Source organism: Cantharellus anzutake (genome assembly GCF_015039405.1).
Source record: "Cantharellus anzutake strain C23 chromosome Unknown EI90scaffold_30, whole genome shotgun sequence".
Taxonomy (NCBI): domain Eukaryota; kingdom Fungi; phylum Basidiomycota; class Agaricomycetes; order Cantharellales; family Hydnaceae; genus Cantharellus; species Cantharellus anzutake.
Window position 1 is genome coordinate 779,304 of NW_024066980.1, and position 25,413 is coordinate 804,716.

General features: G+C 48.2%; 9 protein-coding genes across 9 annotated transcripts; 4 read left to right on the top strand and 5 right to left on the bottom strand.

Annotated features, from left to right (window-relative positions):
• Positions 1–3,849: 3,849 nt before the first annotated feature.
• EI90DRAFT_3125102 (uncharacterized protein) lies at positions 3,850–4,541 on the bottom strand (the record flags this gene model as incomplete). The annotated part of the gene is made up of 3 exons (XM_039063787.1): positions 3,850–3,971; positions 4,007–4,468; positions 4,535–4,541. 3 exons carry the CDS (start codon positions 4,539–4,541, stop codon positions 3,850–3,852), a joined length of 591 nt encoding a protein of 196 aa, XP_038915169.1.
• Positions 4,542–5,299: 758 nt separating this feature from the next.
• EI90DRAFT_3125103 (uncharacterized protein) lies at positions 5,300–5,960 on the top strand (the record flags this gene model as incomplete). The annotated part of the gene is made up of 3 exons (XM_039063788.1): positions 5,300–5,450; positions 5,482–5,549; positions 5,628–5,960. The coding sequence occupies 3 exons, from the start codon at positions 5,300–5,302 to the stop codon at positions 5,958–5,960; spliced, it is 552 nt and encodes a 183-aa protein (XP_038915170.1).
• An 8,935-nt stretch (positions 5,961–14,895) lies between these two features.
• Positions 14,896–15,430, bottom strand: EI90DRAFT_3145889 (uncharacterized protein; the record flags this gene model as incomplete). The annotated part of the gene is made up of 2 exons (XM_039065356.1): positions 14,896–15,012; positions 15,056–15,430. 2 exons carry the CDS (start codon positions 15,428–15,430, stop codon positions 14,896–14,898), a joined length of 492 nt encoding a protein of 163 aa, XP_038915171.1.
• Positions 15,422–15,662, bottom strand: EI90DRAFT_2856818 (uncharacterized protein; the record flags this gene model as incomplete). Its single annotated transcript, XM_039053775.1, has 2 exons — positions 15,422–15,487; positions 15,552–15,662. Coding segments are annotated over 2 exons (177 nt in total), but the record flags the coding sequence as incomplete, so codon positions are not given.
• Positions 15,663–16,070: 408 nt separating this feature from the next.
• EI90DRAFT_3281073 (ras-domain-containing protein) lies at positions 16,071–17,138 on the bottom strand (the record flags this gene model as incomplete). The annotated part of the gene is made up of 7 exons (XM_039066800.1): positions 16,071–16,172; positions 16,220–16,530; positions 16,581–16,682; positions 16,737–16,808; positions 16,913–16,961; positions 17,019–17,067; positions 17,122–17,138. The coding sequence occupies 7 exons, from the start codon at positions 17,136–17,138 to the stop codon at positions 16,071–16,073; spliced, it is 702 nt and encodes a 233-aa protein (XP_038915173.1).
• Positions 17,139–17,312: 174 nt separating this feature from the next.
• On the top strand, positions 17,313–17,638 carry EI90DRAFT_3125107 (mitochondrial ATP synthase epsilon chain-domain-containing protein; the record flags this gene model as incomplete). Its single annotated transcript, XM_039063789.1, has 3 exons — positions 17,313–17,341; positions 17,400–17,535; positions 17,600–17,638. The coding sequence occupies 3 exons, from the start codon at positions 17,313–17,315 to the stop codon at positions 17,636–17,638; spliced, it is 204 nt and encodes a 67-aa protein (XP_038915174.1).
• A 688-nt stretch (positions 17,639–18,326) lies between these two features.
• EI90DRAFT_2973517 (uncharacterized protein) lies at positions 18,327–20,225 on the top strand. The gene is made up of 10 exons (XM_039055781.1): positions 18,327–18,386; positions 18,447–18,662; positions 18,712–18,729; positions 18,794–19,257; positions 19,310–19,429; positions 19,489–19,594; positions 19,648–19,701; positions 19,756–19,886; positions 19,939–20,020; positions 20,078–20,225. Exons 2-10 carry the CDS (start codon positions 18,515–18,517, stop codon positions 20,113–20,115), a joined length of 1,161 nt encoding a protein of 386 aa, XP_038915175.1. The 5' UTR covers positions 18,327–18,386; positions 18,447–18,514; the 3' UTR covers positions 20,116–20,225.
• A 1,757-nt stretch (positions 20,226–21,982) lies between these two features.
• EI90DRAFT_3062206 (cytochrome c oxidase subunit IV-domain-containing protein) lies at positions 21,983–23,298 on the top strand. Its single transcript, XM_039060619.1, has 4 exons — positions 21,983–22,459; positions 22,536–22,670; positions 22,751–22,837; positions 22,901–23,298. Exons 1-4 carry the CDS (start codon positions 22,210–22,212, stop codon positions 22,945–22,947), a joined length of 519 nt encoding a protein of 172 aa, XP_038915176.1. The 5' UTR covers positions 21,983–22,209; the 3' UTR covers positions 22,948–23,298.
• On the bottom strand, positions 23,104–25,221 carry EI90DRAFT_1353725 (uncharacterized protein). Its single transcript, XM_039051718.1, has 10 exons — positions 25,016–25,221; positions 24,912–24,944; positions 24,765–24,781; positions 24,638–24,693; positions 24,509–24,583; positions 24,387–24,456; positions 24,169–24,326; positions 23,649–24,078; positions 23,385–23,568; positions 23,104–23,335 (listed from the first exon to the last, which is right to left on the bottom strand). Exons 1-9 carry the CDS (start codon positions 25,121–25,123, stop codon positions 23,397–23,399), a joined length of 1,119 nt encoding a protein of 372 aa, XP_038915177.1. The 5' UTR covers positions 25,124–25,221; the 3' UTR covers positions 23,104–23,335; positions 23,385–23,396.
• Positions 25,222–25,413: the final 192 nt, after the last annotated feature.

Below are 25,413 nucleotides of genomic sequence, written 5' to 3' on the forward strand. Positions count from 1 at the left end.
CACACTACACAACTCTAAGAGCTGTATAGTTGTGGGCATGTGACCCATTCCTTTATATAGCAACCATGCAGGGAGATGAGACCTTTACCCTTCTTCTCATCTCATGCCCCGCATAGGCAAGTGTATATATTATCTTTCCTTTTACTATACATCTCATGCCCCACATAGTGTGAGGACAGGCCAGATGGGGGTTGAGGTCAGGGAGCCTCCGAGTCCGAGGCCGGGCCCTGACAGGAGGGTCATGGGGACCTGGGAGTTGTCCCCTGACAAAATCCACATCATGTTTAAAGACACATGAGGGTGGCAATGCAAAGGGAACCGGCCATCAGAACCGAGATCCGCACTTCGGCAGATCGTGAAGACCAATTTCCATCCAAATAAGGAAGACTCCAGTCAAAACAAAGCACGGAAAGTACAAAACAACCTTAGATCATGAGGGAAAAATCTGAAATAAATCACGGAAGCCCATATAAAGGATACAAACACCCGCGCATACCATAAATCCCAAACAATTAAACAGAAATGGTGCCCACATACAAACGACTATAGGAACGATGCATGTGATTACCAAATGTGTGCGCAAACTTTTGCTAACTCGACGAATACCCAGAAATAAAACACAACTTTAGTACCATTGGAAAGGTGGGAATAAATGAAAATTTATGATACCGAGAACGTGAAAAACCATTCAGAAATGAATGAGATACAAGGACATGAAGTTAGAAACCTGAAAACGCATGGGAAGACAGCTTCTAGAGGTCCAGAGCCCCAAATAAAATACATAAAAATATGATATCTACGAGGACGACCTACTATAACAACGAACAATACATATGGAGGACTAGGATGCAATAATACAAAGGGAAATCAGGGCAGATGGATGAAATCCACGAAAACCACTAAACTACGACAGACCATGGCGGGAATTTTAGGGAACGATATACCAATGAAGCGGAGAGCTATAATACATTCGTTTGAGCAATTCTTGACTACTAGCAACTTTTTCTTTCGGTTTTAAACCTGAATAATTCACTCATTTATCATTTCAAGTCTCATTTCAACTAAATGTTACTGGATAAAAATAGAATAAATCAGCTGAAGGTCTCAGCACAGCCGTATGCATAGTAATGCGAAGTTTGAATTCAGAATGACCAAGTCATAGCGAACTTAATGGTAAATATGAGGAATTTGAAATAGAAAACTTGTCATATCCGTGCATACCCGACCCCTACCCGACTTCCGGACCTCCACCCTCTTCACCTCCGGAGTCATACCCTACCGCTGCCGTTCCGATACTCACCTCCGGTCCTGGCAACACACCTCCTCTCACCCCCCATGCCACCTCTGCTCCTCCTTCCCTCTCCTCCCCTATCTCCGTCCGCTCCGATATTCCCCTCGGACCGAACGCCGCCCCTCTCGCCACCCTCCTACTACTCCTCCTCCTCCTACTCCGCTCCTCCTTCACAACACCTCCACCCTCCCGTCACCCTCCTATGCTTCCCCTGTCCGCTCCGATACTCACCTTCGGACCTGACAACTCTCCTTTCCGCCACTCCCTCTCCCTTACCTTTCCCCTCTCTCCTCCCTCTGGTACTCCTCCGCCACCCTCCCGCCAAGTTACGACCTTCCACCGCTGTCCCGTACTTCGTACTCGGACACCTCTCGTACCTTTGCTCCGAGCCTCCGTCATAGTCCCTACCTCGGACTTTGACTCCACCTCGGTCTTAGTCCATTGCATTGGTGACCTCATACTACGTAAACACCATTGCCAATATCCCTCGGACTTTCAACCCCGCCTCCATAACCTCCGTAAGCTCCGCAACCCCCAAGCTTCGCGGATCGCCTTCGGCACTTTTGCTGCTTGTAATGTATCTCTCGCCTTTACCCCCCATCCCTATTTGGACTACTGCTTCTTCCCATTCTAGCCAGTTAGTCATCATCCCCACTTCTCCTCATCCTCCTGCCCCTCTGGGCCTCGCCCTCCCTACCTCCTTTCGGACGTATCACAGGTCCTACCTTATGACCTTCGGTACCGCTCCGCTTCTTCTACCCTTTGTTCCCGTTCGGACATCTTCGTTCCGATTCGGTACCCTTTGTTTTCCTTGTGCTTTTGCCCCCTCCATTATATATATCGGCGCTTGTACATACTCGTTTTGGTTCAGTCCGAAATCAACTTGAATTCCCCCAAGAGACTTTCCCTCTGCTAGATCCGAAATTAGGGACCCCCAGGACAACCAGCAATGGCACAGCGCTCCGCCTGAGTCGCTGAGGCCGAGGTCCTTCCATGCTAAGTCTCCGATTCCACTCCGGAGTCGTCCGAATCCCCGCGTTCTAACAAAACTGCGACAAATGCAGTGCAGTCAAGTTCTAATTAACTATTAAAATAGCTTAGGCGAGGAAGGACAATAAGGATTCTAGGTGCAGTCTGACCGCAGTAGAGCTGCAGTTCAGTGCAGCAGAGCGCAGTAGAACTATAGTGTGAAATTTTCATTTTTTATTCAGTTTGAGGAAAATACACTGTAAATAAATCCTGTAAATACAAGGTAGAGCATGAAAAAGGAAGGCGACCCAAAGAGTATAAAAGGGAGACCCTTTCTGCGACCTTTCACCCCCTCAGAGAAGTAAGAAAATAGAGTATTATTTTTCTCAAGCATTTCTGGTTGTCACTCCAGCGTGAAAAAGTGATATACAGTTAAGATTGCCACTGTAGTAAAAGGCAGCAATTAAGGAGAGAAATATTAAGTAGATATTTCAACAGGAGAGCTGGTTAACACTCCGGATTTCAGAGTGTGAACGCAAAACAGTTATTTTGCTACTGTTAAAACAAGCAATAAAATAAGACAAAAATAAAACAAACTCAAGGGACACTCCAGACACAATCTAAATCATTAACTGAGTAGAATCTTTGAAACTTCACCAAGTAGAAGATTTAATTCAAGTTAAAATCCAAATTAAACGATCCTACACAGAATTACACCCAGACAAATTGAGAAATTACAATAGAGGAACAGCTCCACAGGGCTTTGTTTATCTGTAAGTCAATTCTCAGAAACTTTTAGACTAACCCATAAAATAGAATTAGCCAAAACACTCGGATTGGTACTATAATTACAACAAATATTACTAGTACACTTCCCCATCCTAACTAAAGAACCAGGGAACAGCTTGGTGGTGGTCTCGTTTGAACCTCCCAACTGACCTTCCTTCGTTCTCTCCTTCAGCATGCATCACCACTCTACCACCCATCCCTTACATGCTCCCTGGCTGAACACCTATAAGGTCATGCTTGACTTCGGCAAGCATGTAGTTCATGTATTTGGAGGGGAAATCCCTTCCTTCAACATTCCTACTGAACAATCATTTGTCTCGACAGGATGACAGGCCTGATGGAAACAGATAGGACTAATCAAAAGGGATAGTCCAAATACTACAAGCAACCATGTGACAGTTGCTGCAAGTTCACAGCAAATGTGACTTGAAAAGGCGAAGAGTACTTTGCCACCCACACAGCCCTCTAGGGAGGAGGAACACCCTGAGGGTGTTTTTGCTCTAAAAAACGTCGCATCTGAAGCATCTGGGGATGCTTTATCCTTCCTGTTGGGCTGGCCCGACCCAAAGTCTGGCCTATTACCAGATTGTCCACACTTGGAACATCGTCAGATGACTGATGATGCCTTTAAACCCCTCCACAAGTGGTGGAGGGATAGATACAATGATGTGATGGTGCCAGCACCTGAGGTATTACCCCCCTTTCGGGAGGTAAATCACAGGATCAACTTGATCAATCCTGATAAACAATATCATGAATGAAGGTTGGCAAGGGTTGTTTCAATGTCCATCCCCATCCTTTCAAGTGGGGGATGGGGGAGCGGCAGTCCCGAGTGCATTAGCTGCAATGGGAGGATCAGGTTGGATACCCTCTCCATCAGGAGGGGGTGGTTCTGGAGCAATTGGGGCGCCTAGAGGCACTCCTGTGGGAACAAATCATTATGATCCACCATCATACTTTTGTTTGTAGCCTCAATGACTATGGGATCAGGCCCTGCAGATGGGCCTGGAGGGTCTCCAGGGTCTGGAGGGGGCAAGGTCGATGTGCCTGGTTCTGGCACATCTTTTGTGTTTGCATTGGGTGGCTTGTCTATAGGCAGCACTGGATCTGGCGCCTGCTGACCCAACACATCTGGGACAGGATCACCTCCTGTCAACACCTCTTTGGGGTCATCCCCAGGTGTAAGGGATGGTCCTTCTGCCTGGGTATCGACCTCACCACATGCAGAGAGGTGTGGTGTGGCTCCAGCCTGATTAGGACTGGAATTAGATGCCAAGGGTGCATCTAACGGCTCAGCCTGACAGGAGCTGAGCTGGCTGTTTCCAGCCATGGGTTTTGGCACAGGAGTGCGCATAGACCTATTGACCTTCCATGGAGCAGAAGGTGTCCCAGCTACCCTTCTAGGTCTCATTCGAAGGTCTGGCAGGTTCGAGATCAGCACGTATCGATGTCAATCAAGAAGCAGTGAAGTTGAAAAGAACTCACCAAGCATAAAAAACTGTAAGATGGATAGTAATCACAGGTAGTATCTGAAGAAATTCAACACTGCTAGCACTATAGACTTATGTCATGAATTCAACTGAGGTAAACCAGGTGACTGGACAAATGACATAAAATGGACAAGCCTGGTATCGAACCCAGGACCTCTAGCGTGCATCCATACACTACTCGCCCGTTATGCCAGGGAGGTTACTCCATCCCTGATGGTTATTCCAACAGTATCTACCCAAAGCATGTAGCTTAGTCATGTTGAGGGCCTGGTTCCCAGTCCATCAAAGATGTATGCTGTAATAAGCTGTAATTTTCTGGGGGAGTAGATAGGCTGGAGAGCTGTTTCTACACCCCACACCACTTTATATACAAGAGTGAATGTACACCAAAGTCGGCATACACATGCAGCTTTGTAAACAATAGACAAGCATGCAAAGGTGTGCTGTTACAATAACTTAAATGAATTGTATATACAAGAATAATCTATTTGAACAAGAGATAAAGGAGCATGCATGGCCTCTCCAGGCCTTACAGCCGAGTTTTAAACAGTGTGCTCCTTCCAAGTGATTTCCCTGGGACCTCAGGTATTCTACTAGGGTGTTCCACTGTAAGATACTGCAATTTTGTAAGGAAGGGATGGTGGGTTTATTCTTTGTTATTCCTTGTTGTGCCTGTGTATTTACATATGTATGGTGTGGAGTTGGGTAAAGGGTTCTTGTCATATCCCAGATCTTCCACCTCCCTCCACCCTAGTCCTAGATGACTCTTATAACCTCCACCAGCCCTCGCAATCTCTCTCTGCTGCTGCTGGTCGATGCCAACGATCCTAGGACTACCTCCTCCTTCAACTCTCTTCCACCCTTCCTCCGATCTGTGTCCACATCACCTCCGGAACTCCTACATTGTTCTGGTAAGTTACTAGAGTACTGACAAGCTGTCAGGAACCTCAGGACATACCTCAACTCTCACTCCTCTTTCCGGACCTCCTACTGTTGAAATAACCACCTCAGTATGGTGTAATGGCTGTGCACACTGAGTTCACGATCCAGAGGACTGGAGTTCAATTCCCAGTATGTCCAACTTTTAGGTTTCCCTAAAAGACCACATGCAAATTCCAACACCTACCTCCGGACCTCCACTACCATACCTCCACCTCCTTGGACCTCTCTTTCAAAAGGATATGGATCTTGGCCACCTACTTGTTGTTGGTAACCCTCAACTTGTCTATCCATCCACCTTCTTACTTCTGGTCTCCACACCTCCAGCACCTCCAGTCATGTACCTCCAGTACCTCCCCACTCCTACCTTACCTCCAGTCACATTATTCCTTATTGTTTTATCATTTGATATTTTCTACAACCCCAATATTCCAGACTACAACTTCCAGGCTCCGGACTCTTCCAGACATCTTCCCCTGTAGTTCCCCTGCTCATTCATAGATGGGCCCAGGCCTTACCATTCAGTTGGTCCTAATTCTCTCACTCCACAAACTTCAGACATAACTCAGGCTTTTCACCTATTCTATATTTGTCCTGTGGAGTCTTTCTATTTACTTCTTCTTCCCCTTGGTTACCTTCAGATCCTGTTACCTCTGCTATATGTACATGTGTACAACTCTAGTAAATAGTTCCCCCCAGTTATAATATTAAGTCCTTGAATCCAAACCCCCTACGATGCCTATCGTGCTCTACTCGCCTGCTGCTCCACCTCGAACCAAGAACTGAGTGACAGACACATCTAAAGGCGCCTTGGTATAAACCTGTAAGGCCATGGGGTGCTGGCCTTGGTGACTCCTCAATCCTCAGGCTGTCGAGAACATAGACTGTATGGAGCTAGTATTTCGACAGGGGGGGAGGAGAAGAGCAGAGCTCCTTTTCCCAACCCTGGATGCTATATATGTACATACAAGTGTTTTACATTGTTTAGTTCGAAGATTATTAGAGAATAAAGAATAAAGAATGCACGCAAAGCACGCCTCATCCATCCCCAACAACCATTCCTTACAAAACCCCAACGAATCGCATGACAAACAATTGACCCTTGCTAATGCCTCCATCATTAAGTAGCAAGGGGGGCACTCCATTCCAAGTCGCTGAAGCCAAGTCCCTTCAACACCCCATCACCCTCAGAGCTCTGACCCACTGTCAGACAACCCAGAACATCGAGCTCCACCAGACACACCTGCCTGGGTAGCGATCGGATCTTCCCCAGGTGGGTTCATGACAGTTCTTTACTGTAAGGAGTGGTAACCCCACCCTTTATTCATTATCTTATTGTATATCTGTCTCGATTTAAACATGTATAAACAATGTATATACAATAACGTGGGAATTTGGGAAAAGGAAGAGAACTCCTTTTCCTCCCCATCATTGATAATTAAAGCTCCATACAGCTCAACTTTATTGACAACCTGAGGATTGAGGAGAACTGGGGTTGGAACCTACACCAATGTCAGGGGACAACTCCCGGGTCCCCATGACCCTCCCCTATGGTCCACAGCCTCTGGTGTAACCAGCCCTATCCAGGGCACAACCTACTGTGGGTAAGGAGATGAGAAGGAAGCTAACTTCTCATCTTCCCACAGTGGCCACCATATCAGGAAAACTTCCGAGGATACCCAGAAGTCACATGAGGGCAGGATCTGGGGCCGGACCATGTGGCACATGGATGTAAGGAGTGGTAACCCCACCCCTTATTTCTTATTGTTTAATGTTTTCATTTCATGGGACTAATCACGGGGCTACGATCAGACCCAACCCAGCTCATGCTGAGGTTTCCTCTGCTCAATCATATCCTGCCACTCCTGTCCTAGCACTGCCCACTCCCCTTTGCCACTCCTACCAATCATGAGTTGCCATGCAACCTGACTTCTCAATGAGCCTAGGTTTTTGCCTCAGCCGTATGCTGGGTGTTCTGGTGCGGATGCGCGGAACAGACCACACCAGCAGAGGTACGTACTGAAACTCCCTCACCACGAGAGTGCTCACAGTTAGTCCAGCCCACACTTATAAAGAGCGCCTGCACCTTTACTTTTCCCCCTCTCTATCACCTAAATTCATGCTGCTCTCGGTGAGTAGGGCCACTTACTGCTTTGTATCCAAACTCTTACTTGTGTATTATCGCTGCTGCCTCTGCTGCTGCTGCTCTCTTGACTCCCGGAATCGTCCATGCCTGCTCAGTAACTTGGCTTGCTTGTTTTTGCACTTCTAACTGATTCTTCGAATATCTTACGGTCACACATGTCTGAACATGCCCAAGCGCAAGCAACAAGTGGTTCGACAGATCCCGAAGTCTTCACGTTTGGTGGCATTGACTTGGAGTGCATTGCAACCGTGCCGTTTGATGATGCACTCCTTGACCAGCTCGACAGTCTCGAATTGATATACTCAAGTCGTTCAATCGGTCTGCACGGAGCCTATCGACGACTGTGGGAACTCCTCAATGGTGCTGCCGACCTCAGCCATGATCAACGAAGTCAACTCGCAGATCGATATGTCGCCCGATTCAATCAATCCGCACAGGCTAGAGAAGAGGCAATCGTTTGTGGAAGTCAGCACCGAATGGACCCCGAGCACTTTGTCCAATCACGAAGCATCAACCGTTCTAACAACCGTACCGCTGCCATCCCTGGTCAAGCTGAACGTACCCTCCCAGCCATTGGAGCCCGCCGACAGCGAGACGATAACGGAGAGGATGAGCGTGGGGGGTCAGCCAAGCGCCTGCAGGAGGTTGACGACGACCATGACGCTCGATATGCATGGAACTGGGACTACCCAGGAGGTAACCGCCCCTGGGATGTCACTGACTTACTTAGCAGCCAACAGAAAACTCGATGCCTGCGAAACATCTACAACCTTGATCCCAAAGCTGCAGTCCGAAGCCTTGCTGCTCACGGACACCCACCAGCTTTCCCTCACACGCTCTGGCATGACCTCATCTGTGACAAGCACATCGACCTTGCCGCTGTTGTTGAGGACCACAATGCTGTTGCACCCTCATACAAAGACTCTATCGACCTCGGTGGTGGAGCCGAGCTCACGCTTAGTAAGTTCAACTCCAAGGGGAAGGCCAAGATTAGGTCACAAGGGGAATGGATACTGGGCTTCACCAAATATAAGCGTGCGCTTCTCTACGCTTACCCGCACCAACAAGAAGAACTTAGCACCTACTACGAGCATATCCTTGACAAGTTCAGCGCCTGCACTAACGAACTCTCTGTCATTAGTTACGACTCAGCCATCCGCAAATTTGTCCAAGAGAGTTACCATCTCTCCTTCACCGACTTCCATCTTTTTGGCGACATCGCCTTCAGACACCTCAGACACCTCGGTGATGTGCCAGGCTCCCTTGGGGACCAATCTCGAGGAAAGGGTAAGCAGGGGAAAAAGATGGGAACCATCCCCATCTGTGGCGAGTTCAACACGAAGAAGGGTTGCTCATATGACCCATGCAAATTCAAACACATCTGTTGGGATTGCCGTGGAGACCACCCCCGTTATAAATGCACAAAGGAACTTGGCCAAAAGATGTCTGCCTGAGGAACCTGGGCTCAGCTTCGCGCGTGCTGGGCAACGACCCCGGCACATGCGTTTCATCTTCAGCCGCAATGATCATGGACGTACCCCATCTGCTACGTACACAGAAAGTGCACAACCAATTCCATCGGTTCCTCCTGGTGACTATAAATATGGAGACATCTCTGAAATGATCGCTAAGCACCCAGCCTTATTTAAAATTATCATGCCTATCAATGTTGACTGATTTGAGAGTTTGTTAGCGGACCACCCAAACCGTGCGCTTGTCGATTCCATGTGTTATGGATTACGACATGGATTGTGGCCTTTTGCAGACATGGATGACCCCAAGTTGCAACCGGGGGGTGTAGTCGCACGCCTCTCTGGTTTACCCAACCTAGATGATGAATCGATTGAGTTTCTCAGGCAGCAACGAGATGCTGAGATGACTCTGGGTCGATACTCTGAATCTTTCAGTGCATCCTTGTTGCCAGGAATGACGGCACAGCTGGTGTTCACAGTCCCAAAGAAGGGGTCTGCCAAGCTTCGACTCGTAAACGATCACAGTGCAGGGACCAAATCTCTCAACTCCCTCATCCCAGCCGAAGGTGGCTTTGTCAAACTTGACAACCTCTCAGACCTCGCAACCAACATGTGTGCACGAATGAAGGCTAATGGTGGTATTAAGCCATTCTACGTCTGGAAATCTGATGCTTCTCAGGCATATCGGTGTCTTCCCATGCACCCACGCTGGCAAGCCTGCCAGGCCACCTTGATCGATGGCCAGTATCATGTTGATAGGTGTGCAGTTTTTGGCAACCGTGCATCAGGCCGCCTGTGGTGTTTGTTTTTTGGGCTGGTTTGCTGGATTGGCATTCACATCAAGGGAATCCCTGACCTATTGCATTATGTTGATGACGCTTTTTCAGCCAGTTTTTCCCCAGCCGTTAGCTTTTACACACCATACAACCAAAGCATTCCTATCGCACAGGCCGAGTTTTTGCGACTGCTGGATTGGATTGGGGTTCCTCACAAAGATTCTAAGCAACAACACGGCAGAACCATCGAAATAATTGGTTTTGAGGTTGATCTACCATCAATGACAATCCGAATGTCCAAGGAGGCCAAAGCCAAACTAGTTCTGGCAATTCAGGACTTTGTCAACAACCCACCTCAACCATGACAACAAACGCTGCACGCTTGGCTCCGGATCCTCAGTTATGCAAACTGGTCACTCAATGTGTTCCTGCTTCTAAAACCGGCTCTCAATTCATCGTACAACAAATTGGCTGGCAGAAGATTCATGAATGCTTTGATCTTCATTAATAAGAAAGTCAGGGATGATCTGCTCTGGTTTGCACAACAGGTCGAGTCGCTGGAGGGTGTCCGAATGATGGAAACTGAGGAGTGGCATGCTGAAAATGCAGACTTCCAAATTTGGGCAGATGCTTCATCTATCGGTTTGGCTTTCTTTTCCCCAAGCCACAAGATAGCTTACATTGCAGATCCGGTGGTCGACCGAGAACGCAATTTCAATATTTTCTTCAATGAAGCGGTGACAGTACTGGCTGCGCTGGTATGGGCAGCTTCCAACACACCACCGCCAAAGCGCCTGGCTATTCACACCGATTCCACCACTTCGTTCTCGATTTTCAACTCTCTCCATGCACTCGATATTTACAGCCCTATTATTATGGCATCTGTGAAAATCCGCTTAGAGTCCAAAATCGACTTGCGCGTTTTCCATATCGAGGGGAAGAAAAATGTTATTGCCGATGCCCTCTCAAGGCGGGCTTTTGGCATCGCGCGCTCATATATGCCAGATCTCTCAATCAGGGAATTCACGCCTCTGCTGGATATGTCGGGGGCGGCTAAGGTATGAAGCATCAACAAGGCCCATTGACCAAACAGCCCACCCGTGAAAAATGGTCGATGGAACACCTGATGGGTGAATGGGCTCATGCCTTGGGTGCCTCCCTGGAGCGGAGCACCCACAAAACTTACACATCTGCCTTTATGTCCTACGCTACTTTTTGCAATACTCACGACTTCCTGCTAAAGCCATCCGAAAACACTCTCAGTTTCTACATCGTTTACATGTGCCATTACATCCAACCTTCCTCCGTCAAGAGCTACCTGTCAGGGATCTGCACGGAATTGGAAGGCGCCTGGCCAGAGATTCGTACAATCAGGAACTCGCCTTTTGTTTCACGTTGCCTTAGTGGCTGTATGAAGCTGCACAACACCCCCAGCATTCGGAAGAGGGCTCTAATGGAGGAAGACTGTCAGGGACTCGTCCAGGGTCGAGGGGGTCCGGGTATAACGTCCGGGACCGAGAGCCTGGCGGGGGGCGGATCGGGCGTGCGTACTGACAGGCCTGATGTAGGACAGTGGTCCCTGGCCACTTAGACTGAAGTGGAAAGTTGAGAAGAAGGCTACTTCTTCGGTTCCCACTTCAGGTTCGTTTATATACATGCAGCTTGGATCACATGACGGGTGCCACGTCACCCTCGCACACAGCCGTAGCCACCCGGGTGTCTCCGTGGGAGATCCCGAGGGTATCCGGTGCAGGCGCACGTGCTGGGCACAGTGGGAGGTCGCCTGAGGTGCCCGGGCCGGGTACATGGTGGGCGCGCTGCAGATGGGTCAATTGTACATTGATACAGAGAAAGTCGTCCATGTAGAATAAAGGGAGAATAAAGAAGAAGTAAGATAAGGAGAAACTGAGGAGGGGAGGATGAGGGGGGAAGAAGGGAAAGGGGAGGAGGTAAGGGAGGGTGGACCGGCGGGGTACCAGGTCAGGTTGGGCCGGGTGGAGCCGGGTCAGGCGGGTGTGCCCTGACAAAGACCTCATTCTCATCCAAAATAGCTTGCCACAACCTCCTTCCCACGACGACAGATTATTCATCGCAATGACCTTCACTGGCTGGCATTGTTTAATGAGATTGGGGGAACTCGTGGACCCGGACTCCACCGCTTTACGCAATTTCCGAAAGACTATTTGTCGTCGCTCAGTGCACTTTCATAAAGTTCCTCGACCTCACATCTCATTCATCTTGCCTATGCACAAAGCGGATCAGTTGTTTGAGGGATCCACAATCGTTCTAGAGGGGCGCAAGAACCGACTGGACCCATTGTCAGCTTTCGCTCAGTACCTAATATCATGCGACCATAGTTTCCCCCACCTGCCTGAACTCTGGCTAACTGAGAAGGGCACAGTCCCAACACGCTCATGGTTCTTGAATCGTCTGCATGCCATATTGCCAAACGAAAATGTCAGCAGACACTCTCTACGCTCTGGGGGTGCCACTGCGCTTGCACTTGCTGGAACGCCACTGCCTCGTATCCAATCGATTGGGCGCTGGTCTTCTGAAGCCTTCCTCATTTACATCCGCCAAAACCCAATCCTCATCCAAGGAACTTTGTCAGGGACTTCTGCTTTTGACGCCGCTGGTAGAAGATGAACTTCGGTAAGCACACGCATCTTTATCAATGTCTTTACCACCACCATCCACCCCCTCCAACCACCGGAATAGACCTGGGAAGATATGGGTCATGCATGGCTTGCTGCACTTTGCCTAATATACTATGGGCCACTTGGCCGTCTCCTGCTACAACCAGTAACACCTGATTAGTTATTGTTTAATGTTTTCATTTCACAGGACTAATCACGGGGCTACAATCAGACCCAACCCAGCTCATGCTGAGGTTTCCTCCGCTCAATCATATCCTGCCGCTCCTGTCCTAGCACTGCCCACTCCCCTTTGCCACTCCTACCAATCATGAGTTGCCACGCAACCTGACTTCTCAATGAGCCTAGGTTTTTGCCTCAGCCGTACGCTGGGTGTTCTGGCGCAGATGCGCAGAACAGACCACACCAGCAGAGGTACGTACTGAAACTCCCTCACCGCAAGAGTGCTCACAGTCAGCCCAGCCCACACTCATAAAGAGCGCCTGCACCTTTACTTTTCCCCCTCTCTATCACCTAAATTCATGCCACTCTCAGTGAGTAGGGCCGCTTACTGCTTTGTATCCAAACTCTTACTTGTGTATTATCGCTGCTGCCTCTGCTGCTGCCACTCTCTTGACTCCTGGAATCATCCATGCCTGCTCAGTAACTTGGCTTGCTTGTTTTTGCACTTCCCACCACCTCCCCTCTCTCCACCTTCTCATCTTTCCATTTCCACTCCTAATCGAATTCACAAACTGTCTGATTCACCAACTCTTTTCTCTGTCAATTCTCTTGACTTGCACCGTACTGTCTGTTTTCCTTCATCTTTTTTGTCTGCATCTATGTTCCGCTTTTCCTTTTTCCTTTCTGTATTTTGTTATGCTTGTTATGCCTGCTACTCTGTATATGGACAAATGGGTCAACGGGTCATGCATGGCTTGCTGCACTTTGCCTAATATACTATGGGCCACTTGGCCATCTCCCACTACAACCAGTAACACCTGATTAGCCATTACATAATTGTATAATTGTCTTGTAATAAACATGTATATACAAAGTACATACAATAGTGTGGGAAAGTGGAAAGAGCAACTTAGCCTTTCCTCCCATACTGTTGCAAATAATAACTTCATACAAGTTACTTTTGTTGGCAGCCTGAGGAACTAGGCTAACCAGGTGTAAGGGGTTGGTGTAGGTTCCAACCCCAGTTCTCCTCAATCCTCAGGTCGTCAATAAAGTTGAGCTGTATGGAGCTTTAATTATCAATGATGGGGAGGAAAAGGAGTTCTGTTCCTTTTCCCAAATTCCCACATTATTGTATATACATTGTTTAAATTGAGACAAATATACAATATAAGATAATGAATAAAGGGTGGGGTTACCACACAGGAAGTGTAGCGGGTCCGGGCTAGTCAGGGTGTGTGCCCTGACAACCAACCCCTTACATTTACTCTTCTCCACACCACATCGAATACTAAGTTCTGTATAACCTAGATATCAACTGACCTGAGGACTGAAGAGGCACCAAGGTCGGCACCTACACCGACCTTACAGATTTTCACCTGGGTTTCCTGATGTTTTTTACCGTGATTTTCTTCCCACTGTGTACAGCCCACTAAAGCTTAGATTCAGACAAACTAACTGAGGCCTGAGGTGAATGGGGGAATGGAATGTTACCGTCCCCAACCAGTAAGCTCTTCAGCTAGGCTTTCCTTTCCCTCAGTTCTCAAGTCAGAGACTGAGGTGATATCCCTTTTCTTCACTACTTTAACTTTTGTATAACTGACTGTACTCCCTGTGTTATAGCCCATGCATACAGGTAAAGAGTTACAATGTTATTAGTTCTCAAGTCAGAGACTGAGTCCGTGCATACAGCCCTATTAATCTTATCAATCTTTGCAGGACATGCTGAGGGAATGTTCTAGGGTCGGTGTCAAAAATAATCTATACCATAGAGGCTTGGGATTCTGAGGATATCTCAAATGGAGATATTACACAAAGGCACTCAGCGGAAGAACTACATGTAGTGAGCCTTCTAGCGGTTTTTGCAGTAAGTTGCCCTTTGCCACACATTGATTGGAAGCCTAGCATTCAACAGGCTGGTAAACTCATTGTGCTTGGCATAATGATAATATTGTGTCATACCCAACATCAAGTGCTATATAGTACCCGTAAACACAGCGTTCCAAATATGGCAACCCACTTCAGCAGTTCACTCGCAGCCCGTATTCCAACATACACTGAGTCCAAGTCATATACCTACAATCGTCTTAAATGCTTCATAGCATCCCAAAATCACACGCCTGTTGTCCAGAGGCTTCATCCCTTCAGTACGCAGACGCGAAGGACGAGGAACGGGTGGATAACAATAAGTCACAGGGGTTTCCTCCTCAGGATAGGTTCCATAACGAATATGAGTTGACAGAGTTTGGGTGACAGGAATTTTGAAGAATGAAGGGGATGTGCCGACCATGACAATGACAGGCATGACCTGAGAAGTGTATACTCTTAGAAACAGAAAACGGTCCACAAACTCACAAAATGACTTGCCTTTTCTGCTAGAGGAGGGAATCCAATCGCTCCCCTTTGTGCATTATTCTCATTGAAGGCTGCAATTGCCGCTGCTACAAGCTGAGCACGTGCATTGACAGGCTTACGGAGCGCTAACATCTTGTCCTCCTGGACAAGGAGAAGAATATCATTCTGAGTGCCATCGACGACACAGACATCGGTCTTTGCATGTCTGTTTTCGCCACAGATAAGAAGTGGGAGGTCTGCCCGTCTCCGTGCCAGTCGTTCTCGATGAACATAGCCCAGAAGCCTGAAGAGCTCAACAGAAAAGTCAACCACACCAGTTTCACCCTTTCCAGGCTTCATGGCGAGATCCAGATAAGCGATCAGCTCTGCATGGCGATCTTGTTGCATGGCACTACCATCAATATTACTTAGCACCTCTTGATCAACCGATGGTTGCGGTAACTCCTGCAATGTGAAAAGCCATCTTATCGTCTTTGCAAAGAGCTAGAATGAAAGTGATGTTGCCTACCTGTATGCCAAAGAACGCGAGATGGTCCACCTGATTGAGGCTGATGTTATATGTGTCCAGATCACTGAGCGTCCAGTCGCTGGCAGACTTGGCAAAACGATTAAGGTGAGCCGTGGTATGCGGTTTTGTCCGAAACAGTGGAGAACTGGTGGAGATACGATTCAAGCGCATAGACGTCTCCCTTCCGGGCCATTCCAGCCATGAATGAAATGCTGGCACCGTGAGCGACGCGCGAGCGAGGAGGAAGCGAGCGGATCGATGCCAATGGGTGTGCTGCATGATGGGATGAGCGAACCTACAAAACCCCTCTGAGATGTGTCGGAAATCGGGAATCGCCGTTGCAACACGTTACGGTGTTTGATTGATTATAAATACCCGGGAAGGGGTCGAGAAGATATTACAGTAAGGTACTACAACTGGGTATCAAGAACAAGGTACACAGTGCCACCTCAGCCAAAGTACAGATTTGGCGAGAAATACATAACGTTAAGTAGCGGAACACACCAGCTTTCGTGGTAATCAACTGCAACAAGTGCCTTGCTTTGACTGCTCCCTTTCCAGAACCAGTTGGTTGGGGTCATTTGTCCGTGCCGGTTTTGGCCCACGGCTCTGAGAGAATGGCTGATTCATATACATTTACAAGAAGCCAAAACCCGTCCATGACTCACCTTTCGGTCATCGAAAACGCCGGCCTGAATCTTTTTCAGTATGTCCCGCGCGGCTTGGTCAAAAGCTTCATCGACATTGTGTCCTGTCTTTGCACTGGCCTCAAGGAAAAGTAAGCCTTCCTCCTTTGCATATTGACCCGCCTCTTCAGTTGTAACTTCTCTTTTCAGTCTTGATGCATTCCTCGACGCATCATTCGCTTGTGCTGGATCTTCATCGCAAAGATCAATCTTGTTGGCCAGTAAAAGACATGTTAGATTCGGATCTGCATGGGCTCTAATGTCCGCCAGCCACACGCGGCAATTGGTAAAACCTTAAGGATTGCGTCAGTCAAAAGGCGCTTATAACAACCCCAACACTTGCTTTGGCGAGATGTCACGTCAAAAACGAGCAGGGCCCCAGCGGCTCCACGGTAGTAAGACCTTGTTATTGATCTAAATGCCTCCGTTCCAGCAGTATCCCAACCTATGAAGAAGAGTTCTGGGTGAGGATAATACGCCCTATTCATACTCTGCATACACTGTAGTTTGATGGTCTTATTCTCGTCCTCGATTCGTATTAATTTGCTGCCAAACTCTACACCAAGCTGTGCTGGACTGAGTAATCAACGTAGCAACCTTGGCGCGAATCATACCGTAGGATCTTGGGAAGACGTTAGTTAGGCTCTTGCTAAATAAACATCCGGCGGCACTGACCAGGGTTCGCGAGGAAACGTCTATCGGTGAGACGCACCAGCAGGCTGCTCTACATGGATCTAATTCATCCCGGAGCAACGGGTACGAAACTGGGCACTAATCATACCTTCCCAACACCAGCATCCCCAACAATGATATACTTCAGCACATAGTCCCTGCATAACAAACTGTTTGAGTGGCCACAATAGAGAGAAATCAGTAGTGCATACCAGGTTACACTTGACATGAGATATGCAGCACACTTAGGTTGCCTATATAACGTTGACTGTTGCCTTCCTCTCTATTTGCGGTTCTGCGAAGTGGTTCAATATTGCGCCAACGCGGGTCAAGACGCCGAATGTCCCACGTGGTCTGGCGGAACCAACCGTGAGGATAACTCTTCCAATCGACGGACAAAGTAATGGCTTCGTTCTGGAGAGCCCATTTTACGTAAGTCTACCCCTTGTTGGGCAAGAGATCAAAACACCGAGTCCTTGGAATGGTACAGATTCAACAAGTATTCTCAAATTGCGGCCCAAGCGCTGCGCAATTCTCTTAAAGAGAGCGAACGAGTGGCAGCGGAAAGGCGTGGTCTCACTGCTCTAAAATATCAGAAATGGGAGAACGGAAAGGGTGGTGAGCAGGTATGTGAACTTTCGTTGCTTCATTGGCCTGAGCAAACCAACCTTCATGTCTCCGTTCTCACAGACATGGGTCAATCGTCCAGAAACCAGTGCTGGTCATTAGAGAAGACCATTACAGCGAGGGTCGTGTATCATTCATGCATCCTAGATGCATCATTTATATACATTGGTGGACCCACGTCTCTTGCGCTTAAGCTCCTGCGGTCATCACGTCGCGCCGCGCATATTTCCCGTCCATTCAAGAACCCTGGTTCAGTGTTACATCAAATATGAGTAGAATCTGAACTCTGGAATTGATTGCCACAATCGTTCGTCATGCAAATGGACCTTGTGCGTGGACTTGTGAACTGCGCTGGTTTAGTATGAAGTGACACCCAACGCTAAATTGCGTCCCGTACCTCCGGGCCATTGACACAACGATACCCTTGAGAAAGTAGTTAAGCGTCGGCGAACTCAGTGTATATGGCTGTGAACGAAGGTCGGGGTTTGAGTTACCCTTTCGTCCAAAATTTACAGGGCTAGGATCGACATAGGCAGGTTACCAGCCTCTATTGGAATAGAGGATCGATATTTGGCCATAATGTATATCCTTCTGCCTTACTCCCGACTCCCTTGTCATCAAGCCGCTGGGAGATAGATCTAACTAAGAAGTAATCACCATCTCTGACCACGAGATCCGATTGGGGGCCGCATTTTCTCATCTTTACATAAGTCTCATGAACAGCGTTATCCTTCTCTAAGATGCGTGGATACTTATTGTGTCTCACGTTCAACGTGAGAACACGTGATCGATTTGATTCGTTTCCATATATGGTTTCCCTCTTTCCTCAAATTCTCGTTCGGAGACTGAAGTTAGTGACCCAACACTCTTTATTCATGTTTCCCTTATAACTTATGGTGCTGTTACTTAGTTGTTATCTTAAACATATAATCGATTTCCATTCAGTTATTATCTTAGCGGCATTTTAACAAACAAGACATGCGGTCTGTTGTTACGGGTTTCGCGTTGTTGAACGTCTTAGTGCTACTCGCAGCTATCGCATGTACACAGGTCCCCTTGTTAAAGCACATTGGTTTCTTCACAAGAGTTCGCCCCGTCGGGAACACGAACTGCACGATCATCGAAGGTATGATCTAAACCCAGGAAAAGCCGCTTTGCTGAGCTAATCCTGATAGGTCCTGAGTCATGCGAAAGTAAGTAGCCAATACTGGTGTCCACCACCTTGTCTGACAGGTAATGCTCCTCGGTGAATCCCAGAAATCGTTGTCCACCATTCTTCCGGACTTGTCTATATGGCCTGTGGTACCCTTGACACTCGCTGGAAGTGGGCACCGTTCTTCCAAGTCTTCGAGGAGCCTAGGACCAAAGACGTCATAACGATATATGACCCAACAGCCAACACACTTCGTCCCATACGTCATGACCTGAAAGATTTTCGTGGACTCAACGTTCATGGAATGGACGTAGTACAATCATCTGATAACCCAAAAACCCTTTACATTTACTTGGTGAATCACCGTCCACAACTCCGAAGGAACGAGCATGCAGTTGGTGCGGATTCCACAATCGAGCTCTTCAAGACAGAAGCTGGATCCGAACGTATGAAGCATATCAAGACGTTCCATGATCCAAAAATCATCCTGACCCCGAACGATGTCGCCGGCTCACCTGACGGAAAGTCGTTCTACTTTACGAACGATCACTCAAGCCGAGTAGATCCCGTGCGTTTATTTGTCCATATTGGAGTCAATGCATCTGATAGACGATCTTCAGTGGGAGCGCAGAATACAACTCTGGTTTAACCCTTCCAAGAACTCCTTAGGATACTGCCACATTGACAAAGGATGTAAGATAGCTGCTGCTAATCTTCCCTCGCCGAATGGGATCGTTAGGGTATGCCACATTGCTCTCTGCCTTCGCGGCGCTCAGTATAAATATTGCCATCTAATCAGATCAACGATGATACCTACTGGGTCGCTGGGTTTCCCAGTGGAAAGATAACAGTGTTCACGCGAGACGCTGACAACTCGTTAGTCCAAGTAGACGAAATTGACATTGGTAAGATTGGCTTAATGGAGCGTTGTCCCACTCACTAAAGATTTATCGGATAGGCCGACCACTCGACAACTTGACTGTAGATGAGAATGGTGATGTCTGGGTGGCCGGTAAGTATTATTGCTGATCTCAACAGATTATAAATTCTAATTGCCTTGTCACAGCTTTCGTAAGGCTCTTTGAGACAATTAAATATGTGTTGAGCCGAGGAGGTCTCGCGCCCTCTGCTGCATACAAGGTCTCTTTGAATCAAGGTTATGATGCATACTTTGGAAAGAAGTATGCAGTAAAGAAGGTGTGCCCCCTCTCGCTTCCTTCAACTCCCGCTGGGCTGACGGTCCACTAAGGTCTTCGAGGACGATGGCACACTGGCGAACTGGATAACCACTGCCGCTGCGGATTCTCGTCGACGTCAGCTATACTTACATGGTTCGCTTCATCGAATAATATGCAGTCCCATCATATCGCTCACTTCCTTGTCGTCAGGCCTGTTCTCAAAGCACTTGGTTCGTTGTCCATTCTGAAGGCCCAGTGTATTGTAGTATGTAGATATGATGTGAACGGATTACATGTAATGAATGCACTATCTCGAAATTTCCCTCTTGTACTCTCAAAGATCCGCACGTACAACCACGGATATGTTTCATTCCGAGCTTGGCTTCAGACGAGGCTAATCGTCTAATCTCCACCCGTGGACCTGCCTCGTGATCGCATCAAAAAAGACATCTGAACGGTATCGTAGACGTAGAACATTGGTTATCCCCAACATTGCCTTGTCATCTAGTCTTGTTGAGATGAAAGAATATGTACGAGCTATGGACTTTGGATCTCCTGCCCCCAAGCTGTGGAATCTCGCACCTGAAAGGATGTTTCCAGGTATGTTGTGCGGTTGAGGGAATATCGAAGACCGACGGTCTTCATTTCAGCTCCATGCTCGTCCAGGCCGTGCTCCAGTCCTGCTCTTTGAATTCTTTCCGGGCATTCCATTTCCCTATGGTTGGGATCCGCCAGCAGGATTTACTCCAGTGATGCCTGGATAGGTTATGGTGGAACATAGAACCAAGAGGCTGCTGCCCGAATACTTGAGATCGCAATCAACTATTCTTTAAAGGCTCCGTACGCAGACACCCAAAGCAAAGGACGACAATTAAAATCCTCATCGACGCGGATATCGAAGGCACGAGAGCCATGATAACCGGGAAGAATTCCATCCGCTTGGTAGGGCTTGAAAAGGAGTTAATTCAACAATCTCGCTATTGAGCTTCGCCACGAAGTTTGTGATCGATCAAACAATCAGCGTGCACCAAGAAGGCACTTGATACGAGTGATTTTTAGCGAGCCGCCTTATCAAGTCACGCGAATGCCGCACAAGGCGGTGGAGTGCTTTGTCTCTGATCTCAGCATCCTAGAGAACGGCGTTCACTCCAATGTGCACATGAGACGCGATCCATGATAAGGGGAGGCATGTTAACTTCTCTGGTCCAATTTAGGTGTGTACGGCGGGGACTAGGTCAGTAGGTGCATGAAGTTTGATGGGGCTTCAGCACTCCATGCAAAGATCTGCGCCGTCACCGAAACTGATTCTAAAGATGAAACTTGGATAAAGTCAGAGACCCACAGTCCCAGACGACATTTGGAGGTGATGTGTGCCTCCACAACAAGGATATGAATGACGCACTAGCTTGCCGCTAGCAATCTCCGAAGGGACCATTAAAGATTTTACATTTATGCGGTTCAAAGGGGCAGTTCGTTGGCCATTCTCATGGAACCTGAGAGCATTTCGCATGAGGGTGCCAATAAAATCACAGGGGCACGAACGAGATGTCCATTGGACCTAGTCGTAGGTGCACTCTCTACTTCGATCATAGCATATTGATTGTTCCCGCTCGAGGCTTTGCTCTCAGCGTCCCTCTGATATCATTGTATGTGGAAGTTCCCCCGATAAAACGGTGGCTTTGGACTTCTCAACGACCCTCGGTGAGTGATGGAGTCCAGGCAGATGAGGATACACCCTAAGAGGAGAACCCCAAACCAAAGTCATTGGGAACCTGTGCCGCGAATCAAGATTGAAGATCGTCTCAGTCTGGGAACGTGTGGCGTTGAGATTGAAAAATTGTTGAGAGTAGACGAGTCGAGCCATCCTAGTGACCAAACAGATGTCAGGTCTAGTATCATTTCTGTATGACCAAGTAAAAGCGAATATTCAAGCAAACGTCTCAGGCTAGGTCCAGTCTGGCCAAGCGACCCATCTTCCGCTAAGGGAATCACGGATTCAAGCAGAGCACATGAAGTATTCTGTGAAAAATGAAGCAGGAGGCTCGAAGTATAAATTGTGCCATACACTTGTCATATCCATAGAGTTATCGAGCTTCTAACGCAGCCGACACCGAAACGAAAGCCCACGCGAGCTGATAGCACTCATTACGACTGCTCTTCAGCCAAGCATCGGCATGGTGGATGGACGGTGCATCGACCATGCACACTAAGGAGCAAACACTTGGGCGCTGAGGAAATGGAAAAATCAAACATTTTCGGAAGCAACCGGCGTACACGGTCGCAAAACTTTCCCACTCGTTCATCCCAACCCACGATTTGCTGTTGCTGTTTTAGAGGCCCAAATGAACGCCCTTCGTGTCGCTCAAAGGGCGCGTACGCTCAGCAGGGCTACAGCAGGCACCTCCCAACTGCGTCGTGCATCTACCATTTCCGTCGTCTCTCATACTTCCTCGGTAAACGCACTCCCACTTGCGAACGTTGAGGCTCAGTGGGAAAAACTCAGTAAGGAAGAGCAATTAGACGTATATCGTCAGCTGGAGGAGCTACAGAAAAGGGATTGGAAAACTTTGAGTATCGATGAGAAGAAGGCTGGTGAGTTTTCGTTTAGATATTTTCCGATGTGTGTTCTTATTGACATTGTATTATCTTGGATGGTTTGTTCACCTAGCATACTATGTTGCTTTTGGTCCACATGGTCCTCGTACTCCCACTAACCCCCCTGGGACTTCTGTAAAGATCGCCGTATCCGTTGCAGGCGCTATCGCTGCTGCTACCGTGCTTTGGACTTTTTCCAGGGCATATGGTACGAAACTGCTCTTCAGCCTTGCCATCTTTCATTCCTTTCCGAGTCCCCATACTGATGCGCCGCATCCCTCTCCCCAGCTCCTCCTCCACCAAAGACCCTATCGAAAGAATGGCAAGAGGCATCGAACGAATACGCTCGGGAACAGAACATCAATCCTATCGCCGGTAAGCAGCCCTCCATACTCATTGGTCTTAGTCTCTTCACACTCGTTCCCGTACCCTCGACAGGTGTCTCTTCGAAGGAATACAAGGGCACAGGTTTTGTACAGTCGTAAACTTACACTGCTTCGCACGACTTCGAAAAATAATGCTTGTCCTACAATCCGCCACCCCCTTATCTAATATTCATTCTTCCCCAACGGATTCTTAACCAACACTGAGCACGTTCTCAAGTAGCTCAATGACGACACCGTGAGAACCACGGTTAACGTACTTACACTAACCAGCGCTTAAACATCTCGCCAGAGTATATTCAGCAAATATGATATGTTGCCTCAGTGGTCTCTTCCTATCACAGGTATGCGCGCGTATATCGAATTGCGTGTATGTCGTACATCAGTCCATGTCATGCCTAACGTCAAGTGAGCACAGTAAAGCGGAAAAAGGTAAAGGAAATGGGAGTGCGCAAGCATAAGCCAAGGACAAGCCAATACATTGTCGCGCCTAAACAGACCTAATTAGAGCATTATATATGGATCCTGAGTGGCTTAACGTGTGCAGGAAATCAAAGCTCTGGCATCCCAGAGTAACCTCCTTTATTGTCGTCAGAACCTCCACGACTGTGACCATCTGGCCTACTTTGGCGGGTGGCGCCATAAGACAATGAGTTCGAGGGCGAAAGGGCAGTGACATTTAGTATGTCCGGAGTGCGAGGGAAAGTTGATGGGTCGTTCGGACTACGGTCAGTCAAAGTGGGTGTCACAATTGCCGTTAGTCTCCATCACGATAACACTCATTCAATCATTGAGGCACTCACTCGTATAGTTTCAGAGGTAGCACAACTTCCGAACTCTGTTGAGCAGATGTCTCATCCCCAGTACTCACCCCTCGTGTGTTCGCAAACGATGTATCCCCTTCCACCAATTCAGTAGTGGGATAAGGAGTCACATGTGTCGACAGATCCGATCGGGCCACCGCTGGACCAATTCGGCGCAATGATATGTAGACCACTGCAGCGATGAGTCCCAGTCCGACGATGCCTCCAGCGACACCACCAGCGATAGCACCAACGTTGGTGGAACCAGAGCCTCTGTTGCTTGAGGAGGTAGTGGATGGTGTCGTATTGGGGAAGGAGGTGTTGCTATGGGAGGTGAAAGTGGGTACAGCTGAACTCGATGGAGGGAGTGTGGCGGTTGAAGACGGAGCGGGCGTCGACGTTGAATTTGACGCAGTTAATTCAGGTGTATCTATCAATCAGATGCATCACAAGAACAGTCGGTTGTTTTGTGTCGGCCGTCAATGCAACCCATGAATGAAAAACAAAATCTCCCCCTCACCTCCAACAACCTTAGCAAGCTCGGCGTTAAACGTACCCCCCCATTGCGCGGGGTCAGTTAACGCCCAAAACGGAACGGCCGTGCCACCAGGGATGGTGTATGGGTAGTGACCAAGAGCGATCCCATAAGAAGGGCAGTTGAAGCTCCACTCATTCCAGCTGAACGGAAACCACTAAGCATCACACAGAAATAATTGGAAAGAAGGCGTAGTCACTCACTGAAGATAGTTCAGGCTTTGACACGCACCGCAGGCTGACATGAGTTGATACACAGGCGTAGAACACACGCCTGACCAATGGCAGGCGAGTTAGTTGGGCGACTCGAATAACGGCGCACGTACATTGATTTTGAGTTGACGGGTCGCTCGTTGGGCCAATGTAATGTGTGCCATTAGGGAGGGGAGGCACAGAGTACACTTCATTACATAACGGAGTTAGACTGGGCGCTTGTAAGATGGAATAGCGCACACCTCTGGGATAATAGCACACTTCCAACAGATACGCTGCCACCCCACATGGGTTTTGTCTATGTCAGTGCGCAAGCAACATCCAGTCAATGACGAGGAAGAGTGAGATGAAAGGATCAAGAGTTCATACCCCCTGCTGTTCTCCGCCTGTCAAAGACGGAATGTAAAGCATACACATCGAGTGATGCGTGAATGGGACGTTCAGGAAGGAATCAAACGCAGGGACAACCATCAGCAAAAAGAGTCGGGGCCAATTACGACCTTTTTTTTTGCTCACCCATTTCCAATCGGACCCGCAGGTGACGCTCGTCTATAAGCAAAGAGAACAAAGTCTAAGAGAAGGGCCCGATCCATTATGAATTATCCAGGTTAAATACCTACATTCTGGGCCCACGATAAGGGGACAAAGTCCAGGACCCAAATAATGACCGGAAGCGCCCAAGTTGAAAGCCACCGGGGAGACGACCGAGCAAAGGTTTTAACCGCCATCAATAGCCCTCTTCTTGACGACTATCACCAAGGGGAAATAAAAGAAGTGCGAGCTGGGATGGAAACGGGGTCGCCTCAAAGTCCCTCGCTCGGGGGTACTGCTATCGGTGAGTCAACAGAGTGCGAGTTGTGACCATGAAGGGGATTACACCCAAATGCAGTGCAATCAATTGCCATCAGACGTACCCAATTCAAGTCAACCCTATAGCCGATTGTGTGTATGGGAAGCTGACCGCGGCGGTGAAGGCGAGTAACCCCGAGTTCATCTTGTTTACGTCTCAATGATCAAC